Raw genomic sequence first — 10014 nt, forward strand, 5'->3', positions numbered from 1 at the left:
ATTTCTAAATTTTATTACAGCAATTAAATATACATCCGTAAATAGAACTAAAGTATTTCTAATGGTAAGCAAAAACTTGAATGTCAGTTGTCGAGGTATATGGGAGATACTGAACTCACAATTCTTTGCTATGTAAACAATGCTCTTGCCATGTTTTTGTTTACATAAGTTAAATATATTAATGAAAGTTCGTTTAAAACGGATTTTCCAACATACAAATTTTGAACACAATTAGATAGTTTATAGTGTTTAACACGTATCATTTTGTTTTTAACATTATTAAGCAATCTATATGTAAACAAAAACATGGCATGAGCCTTGTTTACATAATGAAAAACTGGGAGTGCTGTATCTCACTTGTAGTTCAAAAATTGATATTGAAATTTTGGTGGAAATAATTTAATTAAGCACTGTAAACAATGAAAATGGAAAAATAAAATTTTCAGCACAATCGTGTCCATGCTCCTTTAAGCTAAATGAGCAAGAAAAAGAGGCGATGGACACTGACAAATTTTACAAATCCTATAAAGAAAACAAGATTAAGAGAATGGCAAACACGGTCCCTGGACCTGGTGTTTAGAAGGATTAAGTATCCCCTTAATTTTGACCGGTCACACTCGCCATGAGTCCTATAATATTAATCGGGTAAATAGAGTATTCCGTAGTTAAAATCAGTGTAAAGAACGGCCGAACAATTGGTTTGAAATACGTCAGACAGTATTCGACCCTGTGATTACTTGTATTTGTAAATTAGATCATTATAACGATCATAGAATTTGTGAAAAGCAGACTTTAAACGAGTCATGCCAGGAAGACTTAATTCATGGTAAGGCGGTAACTGTTTTCATACCGATAATCGACCTATCCGTGTCATAGAATTTCAGGGGATGTCCCGCTGTACTCGCACACATCGTGAAGTTCATTAAAACAGCATGAAAACGGTGAAGATAACGAGCTGTGATCAATCTCATCTGTATAAAACGAGTACCATTATTCTCTTTTGTATGAAATGAGTATCAATCTCATCTGTATGAAATGAGTATCAATCTCATCTGTATGACATGAATCTATATCAAACTGTTCTGTTGATCGAATTATTCAATAAGGATACTGATCTACTGAGAATAAAATCCTGACAAATATCTGAAGAGTAAATACTTATAATATGCATCCATAACAAATTTCAAGATCTAAAATTAAAGAGATCTTCCTGATTATGACCTTTAAGTACGATAAATTCATCATCTAACTGACTCAAATTTACCATTCTTACAATGAATCCTCAAGATAAATACAGAGAAAATTTAAGATGCTATTTCATTAATGTATATTATTGGCATGAATGGATTGGTGCATGCATACAGCTCGAGTTCACAACTAATTATTTATAGTGGAAAGGTGACCAACTCCGGAAAATGTCCATTCTGGAGTTATTTGTCCCATTGGTAAATACAAATTCATGAATCATAAGTCTTTTTATTTCAATTACAGATTTACGGGTTCTTCCAGCCATTGATATGATAGAGAGTGTGTCTATTGAATTCTTACAGCTTTACGGATTCTGCCAGCCATTGATATGATAGAGAGTGTATCTATTGAATTCTTACAGATTTACGGATTCTGCCAGCCATTGATATAATAGAGAGTGTATCTATTGAATTCCTACAGATTTATGGATTCTGCCAGCCATTGATATGATAGAGAGTGTGTCTATTGAATTCTTACATATTTACGGATTCTGCCAACCATTGATATGATAGAGAGTGTATCTATTGAAATTTTACAGATTTACGAGTCCTACCAGCCATTGATATGATAGAGAGTGTATCTATTGAATTCTTACATATGCAGATATACGGGTTCTACCAGTCATTGATATGATAGAGAGTGTATCTATTGAATTTTTACAGATTTACGAGTCCTACCAGCCATTGATATGATTGAGAGTGTATCTATTGAATTCTTACAGATTTACGGGTTCTACCAGTCATTGATATGATAGAGAGTGTATCTATTGAATTCTTACATATGCAGATATACGGGTTCTACCAGTCATTGATATGATAGAGAGTGTATCTATTGAATTTTTACAGATTTACGAGTCCTACCAGCCATTGATATGATAGAGAGTGTATCTATTGAATTTTTACAGATTTACGAGTCCTACCAGCCATTGATATGATAGAGAGTGTATCTATTGAATTCTTCGAAGAAGATTATAACACCGGTGTCATCAAAACACGATCATTGAAATCCGTCAACAAACCAAAATCACCAGAGATCCATACAGAAAACAAGAAGCGTCGTAGGAGGGCGCTCCATGACCGACCTCTTTTTGATCAAAAGGCGTATGACCGGATGTTAAGAATATATCGCCAGAAATCCAAAGTAACTGGATCAAATTGTCAATCCTTACCTCCCTCCAGCTTGATCCTCCCTGGAGACGTTGGATACGGGACGGACTCTCAGTTTAAGTACCAGGCTAGCACAGCTCTCCGACTGTCTCACTTTTTGTCTGCATATCTTCAGACTGTAGAAGAAATGGATTCTTTCGGCCATATAAGAGGAGGAGGGCGTCTGCATTTTGAACATTTGTTTGCAGAAGTGTTGGCTAATGTGATGTCCGATTTTAAAATTTTATCCAGTGGTATATTTTACGAACCTTACACATTTCAAAGTCCCAACGAATCAGCCCGCGAGTTCTTTGGTCCGTATGCATACAGACACAAAGGTGAATTTTACGTCATTGACACCGCGGGACTAGACAAGTATTACACACAAGAGGTTTGGTATGAGGATGTCAAATACCGGTGGAACACCAACACAGAAAATTTGCAGACCTTTAATATCCGGTCAATGGTGCGGTCAGATATAAACGGTTCAAGCAGTTTCCGGCATGAATATTTTCCTTTAACCTACAAAGCACCCAATTTAGAGCAGGGTATTTGGATGCCACCTGTATTTAAGTGTGATGGCCGAACAGATACTTGGGTTATGACGTTCGTAGTGCCGTTTTTTCGATCTTTGAAGATATCAAGAAAAGTTCAGTTCTCGTGAGTAGTAGTTGGTAGTAATTATAAATCATGAAAAGTGTGTGATGCAAGATAGTTTGTCAGCGGAGTTACTAGTACTAAGTATTCATGGTAACGTTGGTTGGTTGGGCATTGTTTAACGTCACGTTCAAGAATTTTTTATTCTCGTCATGGATTACCCATAATGATGCGGTTGACTAGTGAGACACATTAAAGAAAGCAACCAATTCATATTTATAGTTTACAGGTGTAACAAGAGATATAAACAGACAAACGTTTGTTTAAAGTTCTATAAAATGCACGCGCCTCCGTCCCACTCTGCATATGAAGAAACTCTTTATAAACACTTATTTGGGAGCTGGTGTTTTTGGTAAATTCAAAGTTTATACTATGTAGAAATATTTTAATCCACTTGTCGCGCCCCTGTAAAATACAAGGTAAATTTCATACAAGATACATATATACACGAGACACACAAAATACAAATACCAGTCTGGCGACCGAGACAAGACCGAAACATGCATTATGGCAAATCCAAAAATACTTCAGGAGGTTGCGCGCCGTTTCTTTAATATTATCTGGAGACATCATTATACTACATATTATTTATAAATCGCAAGCTGGTATCTCCTGTATGCACCACGTTATACACATAGCTCTAAACGCCATTTAATTGTTGACATGAAATAAAATACTTGATAAGAATAATTTTTAAAAATACAATGTTTTAAAAGATTGCTTATCTTGGATATTATCCAGAACAAGTCTGGTGTTTGGAACTAAGTACAATTAGCTTATCAAACCGTCGAAAACTGAATATTGGTTGAAATCACAGATTTGGTATATCAAGTAAATGTTTTGTCGATGCAGATTAGAAGAATTTAACTCCATATATATGATTATTAGAAATATATACGCAATTTGGATCGGAAATACAATTTTACTGAAATATCGTGGCGCGCGAAATAATACGAGACTTGTTGAATATTTTTAAAAGTGTCTGGTTATTACCATATTGCAAATCTAGAGAACATGCATTTTTATTTCATTTGATTATTTTCAGAGGAGTCGTGACTGTGGATGTTCCCTTAGACTTACTCGAGATCAATCCGTGTCCCCAGTCGTTCTACGTTAACAACGCATTTAAGAACACTGCTCGATGTCACACAGAGTCCACCACGGTAAGCATTCTCCTGACATTCATTTTCGTCAGCAGTGCTCTTTCTTCCTTCTAATTGCAGCACTTCTGACTTGTTATTCATGTAATGAATGCTTGACTAAGATGGATAATGATTGACCTTGTTGATGGCTGTAGTAAATGACAGAGAAACACCCTTCCTTAATTCATTCTTTAAAATGGTATACTACATGCAGTATTATTCGGTTATTGAACTTCTGTATTAGTAAATATTAGCCAATTTGGGTTTTGAAAAATCGCAAAATTGTGAACGAATTTTTAACACCAAAGGGTGCCAATATTAATCTATATAAGTTCAATAACTCCTTTACCATATAGCTAAAATATATTTCCACGGTTTTATGTTGATAATTTATTTATTTTCTGTTAAGTTAGAAACGAAAGCATTATTGGCACTGATATGAATGCGTGAACTATTACATAGCGTATGTTTTCAACGTTTATCCAATGCATCAACGAATGTTTTTTAAATGTTTCAAATTGTGAATAAAAATATTCATATTCACAATTTCCCCCAAAGAATGAAAAAAAAAACAAAAAACCAACCAAACAAAACAATTCTGTTAATTTGCAGCTTATTTTTGCTGTACATTACAAAGAAAAAGAAAAGAAAAATACCTTTGTGTGAATGAAGAATGAGTGTGTGAATTTGTCATTTATTAAAATAACAAATGACTACATGTAGCGACTAAAATTGCATATTACATAACCTTACATTGCAATTAATTGGCTGAGCTTACATCAGGGAATTGACTAAGTACAAATTAACTAGATAAGAGTTTAAAACAGGCTGACTGGTCACATGACACAAAGTAGCCCAGCCAATAAAACATGCCCAAATGCTAGAATACACTAACTATAGCAAAACGTGATGTACAAAAAGGGCACTCACAAAATTTACCCATAGTTGCTTAGTGAAGCATAGTAAATATGGCAGGAGGGGAAGTGGTTGTTGTTGGAACTTTCCGTGGCTTGAAAAGAAAGGAAAAATTGGCCAGAATGAATTGAAAATGTCATCAGTAATCAATTAATTTGATTGGTCAGTGACATCGTATAGCGGTTAGTTTTAGGATGCATCACCGGGGAAATAAGTGAGAATTGTAAACTACAGTGTATCTTAAGCTATGTTACATCAATACGAAACTTACAAAATTTGAATATAAAATAATTTATTGTAATTAATACTCAATAGATAATATATCGAAACTGGCTATCAGAACTTACCAAACGATAGCTGATCCGCCATCTTTGTATATAACATATCGTGCAATAACGTTAACATGTACTCAGACCGTTTCGGTACGGATCCTATTACGTCATGAAAAGTTGACCATCAATAATGCCTCTGGTATTGCATGCTAAATTATCTAGAATTCAGGAATATTTTATCACTAAAGAATTATTAGCTATCTGATAAATGGTAATTTTCATCTATCAGCCTGTATGTATACGAAAGCCACCATATAGTTCACTAATACCAAATCATGATTAAAGGTCTTCATATAATATAGATTCACATTTGCTTACAGTATAGCCCTTAGGGACCAGTTTGGCACTAGAAGGATTCAACGATTTCCTTCGAAATATACCGACATATTCTTTAAATATCGTTCTTTAATGAACCATAAACTTAAGTACAACATATCATTAAATCGATATGAAAATATAGTCCTTATATATTTATGCAGTAAAACATGCTTGTGGTGAAGCGATGAGGACGAACAGTTTCGATTCGTTATAAACGTAATTCGTTATATCCAACAAGTCTATAATATTTTAAACTACATTGAATAAAATTCACTTTTCTGTGAGCGTGAATTGATTATAATCTTGTTCACTGTAACCGTGTTTCACTATAAGCGTGAATTCATTATAATCTTGTTCACTGTAACCGTGTTTCACTATAAGCGTGAATTCATTATAATCTTGTTCACTGTAACCGTGTTTCACTATAAGCGTGAATTCATTATAATCTTGTTCACTGTAATCGTGTCTCACTGTACTATATTCCGTGTGGCCAAGTGCGGGTCATTTAGAAATTTAGACGTGTAGTACAGCTGCTCATGTGAGCGATGTATCTCATGGGTCTCTTGTAATGTAATGCTATTTACTTCGGCAGTGTCGTCGGATAAAGGGATTCCGGTTTTCTCGCACGGCTTATGGATGCGACTGTAAACAGGGCTACGAGTATCCATTCAGAGACAAAAAACGATGGATAGCAGGTGCTCTAATTGAAATGGAGTATCAGAAAAAACTGAGAGGATTGTTTAGTAGGTATGTATAATTATAAATATAAGATAACCCGGGACAGAAATCGCTGCTGCTAATAATAGTAGGGACCAGTTGTTCTTTCAGACTTGTAGTTGTCAATTGTTATATAAAAGGGCACTTTATTTCGATAGAAGTCTAAATTCTTTGATTATACGTTTGGACTTATTTCTCTTACATGTTAAAGCTTTTTCTTGATTACTACATGATGTTTGTAACGTCAAGGCTATTATTTATTAAGATGTTCCAGCTGACAAAGCTTGTAACAACATTGTATTGTTTGTAAGGCTCATTATTACAACTGTATTTTAAACGAACTTGACATCAATTCCACATCTAGTAATCCTACTTATACTTCAACTTCTCTTTCAAAAGATAAAAATCTTCAAAAGCACGCTTCAGTTTTAAACACATTAACCACTGGTGTGTCCAGGGATCCGTGTTTGCCCAACTATCTAGTTTGTATTGTTTATAGGAGTTATGAGATTGATCACTGTTCGTTATCTTCACTTTGCATTAAATACTAGTATCTCAGTCAATGCGACAAATGGATACGAATACCTATATTGGGTTCCTAAAATTGACAAAAGCCCTTACAAACAGATGCATTGCTCGATCCAGTCAATGTTCTACTAAGCCCTTATCTTTGCTCCTCACTAAAATATTATCTGCTGTGAAGGAGAACATTCAAACGTATTGTACCACCACATATGCCAGAAGTGATGTAAAGCAAATGTAGAATTAAAAAATTCTAAAGAACTTTTAGTAAACTTAAAATCACAAACTTTTCTCAAATCAACGTCAAAACTTTTCATGACTTTTCAACACTTTACACGACCATTCCTCACGATAGATTAAAGATTAGACTTTTTGATATCATAGTTGCTTTTTTCACTAAAAATAGGAAATGAAAATATTCGTATCGAGTGATCAGTCAGTCAAAATATTACTTTTTGTAAACATCTCTCTGATTCTAAGCACAAATAATCTGACGCTGATATTAAAAAGATGCTGGAGTTACTTATTGACAATGTTTTCGTAGTATTTATTCATCAGGTCTTCCAACAGTCTATTGGAATTCCCATGGTCATGAATTGTGCTTCTTTATTAACCGACTTGTTTTTATAATCCTATGAGGCAAACTTTCTTCAAAAGCTTCTACATGAGAAGAAAAATTTCGCTTGTTGTGGCCTTCAACTCGACATTTATCATTAATTGACGATGTTTTATCTATCACAATAATCATTTTCATTCATGTGTCAATTCGATATATCCTAGTGAACTCGAAATAAGACACCACAAAGTCTTCCACATATTCATATTTAGATATTGTGTTGATCATATATGATAAAGGCAAACTAACAACCCAACTTTATTACAAACGGGATAAATTCAGCTTCTCCATAGTAACTTCCCTATATCTATGTACAGTGTAGCAATATTCCATTACCACCTTCATATGGCTTTTATGTCTCTCCACTGATTCGATACAGACGAGATTGTTCTGCGTTAAATCAGTGCAGGCTACTGACAAACAAGTCGATGGTGCAGGGCTTTCAACAGTCGCGCTTAAAGTCAGCATTTCGCAAATTTATTAGCTATGTAATTTACCAGTACAACATGTCATAAGGTAAAATGCTGTCTGATTTGTTTCATACCAATTCTTTGCACACTGACTTTGACTACGGATCATTCTGTTTACCGATCAAGATATAGGCTCACGGCGGTTGTGATCAGTCAACAGGGGATACTTACCGGTACTCCCAATACTCCTTGTGATTTGTAGCCAAAATCAGTGTGCAAATAAAGGCCTAACAATCGGTCTGAAACACATCAGACAACATTTGAACCAATAATATGTTGTATTGGCAAACTAGATAGTATAACAACCATAGCATTTACAAAATGCAGATATTAACGAGACTGTTGATACCCATGTAACATCAACTTGTTGGTCAGTAGCCTGCCTCGATTTAAAAACTGCTCATATCCAGAACAAGCCCTTACAGATCGAATCAGTTGAGAGATATAAACACCATATGTAGGTGATAATGGAATATTGCTTAATGAATATGGGAAGTTGACAATGGAGAATCTGAAATCATCCCGTTTAAGTTGAGTTGTTAGTTTGCCGTTAATATTAATTTTCAATAAAATATCTAACTAAGAAGCAGATGTGAAGGATTCCACGGTGTCTTTTATATCGAGTTCACAGGAATATATCTAATCGACATATGAATGAAAATGATTATTGTTAATAGATAAAACGTCGTCGATATTACATCTAAACGTCGAGAGGAAGGCCACAGCAAGAATTTTTCTTCTCATGTAGCTTTTGAATAAACTCTCTTGATAAGAATATAAATCAGGTCAGCTAAGAAAGAGCACAATTTGTTCCCATGGGAATTCCAACAAACTGTTGGAAGACCTGATCAACAAAGACTACGAAGATATTGCATGTATTGCCCTGAAAATGTAGTCACAACCTTCCTCTCACAGAAATAGATATTCATTTTGCATTTCAGTTTAAGTGGTATACCATGAACTACTTTAGGGCTAAAAGTAGGTCAAATAGTTTCCTGGACTTTTTCTCATTATGGATACAAATACTGCACTGAAATGTTGCAATCACTGTCCGACGGGCGTATGATGTACCGTTTGCGGTACTCTTGTTGACATACCGGTATTTTTTCTGTGGTAATCTGGACAAAGAGAATTAGAATAATGACACGGTCATCATGATCACACGAAGAATACGTCTGGAACGTTAAATTAAGGTAGCCACCATTTTCCTGGTGAAAGCACTGAGGATGCTCATCATATCATGGCGGCATGACTTCTTGCTTTTTCTCTCCGTATCAGATCAACTGGTGTCGTGGACAATAATTAAGAATGCCGTGTCCTTCAATCCATGGCCATCAACGCTGAAGTGTACCCCAAATGGTTCTTTTGTTTTTGTTTTGTTAGGGATGTTATTAAAGTGACGGTTGTACGATGAAGTGGTATTGTTTTATTTCTAAATGAAGTTCATTTCTTTTTCCAGGTACGACTCCCTCCGATGTAGAATATCAGCCAGCTCGAAGTTATCATACAATTCAGTAATCATGCTCATACAATTATTCATTATTTATCTCATCACATGAATATGTAATCAATTTATCAAATTCCTTGCAATGCTTTAAATAATAAAACATTTATCCAATAGTATCTTGAATACAAATTCTTTTTTGATATTGCCGATCATACACCTTAGGGCAGAGTCTGAAGCTATGGGTGAAACACCGAAACTTAGTTTTAAATACAACCTTACCTAAAGTTACAAAAGCTTTCCACTCTTTATGTAATGTATTGGGTCAAATGCTGTCTGACGTGTTTCATACCGATTGTTAAGCCGTTCTTGGCACACTGATTTTCACTGCGGATAACTCCGTTTACCTGATCAGGATATAGGGCTCACGGCGGGTGTGACCGGTCAACAGGGGATGCTTACTCCTCCTAGGCACCTGATCCCACCTC

At 35.1% G+C, this 10014-nt stretch overlaps 1 protein-coding gene across 2 annotated transcripts in view; it reads left to right on the forward strand.

Moving 5' to 3' along the window:
* The window catches only part of LOC125663845 (uncharacterized), a 32643-nt gene extending 22938 nt beyond the window's left edge, over window positions 1–9705 (forward strand). For both annotated transcript variants that reach the window (XM_056153862.1, XM_048896244.2), the window contains exons 6-9: window positions 2153–3053; window positions 4096–4213; window positions 6350–6504; window positions 9542–9705. In XM_056153862.1, coding sequence (XP_056009837.1) covers window positions 2153–3053; window positions 4096–4213; window positions 6350–6504; window positions 9542–9641 — 1274 coding nt within the window. In that variant the 3' untranslated portion in view covers window positions 9642–9705. The remainder of the gene's footprint in view (window positions 1–2152; window positions 3054–4095; window positions 4214–6349; window positions 6505–9541) is intronic.
* Window positions 9706–10014: the final 309 nt, after the last annotated feature.

The sequence above is a fragment of the Ostrea edulis genome, chromosome 1, assembly GCF_947568905.1.
Source record: "Ostrea edulis chromosome 1, xbOstEdul1.1, whole genome shotgun sequence".
Lineage (NCBI taxonomy): Eukaryota > Metazoa > Mollusca > Bivalvia > Ostreida > Ostreidae > Ostrea > Ostrea edulis.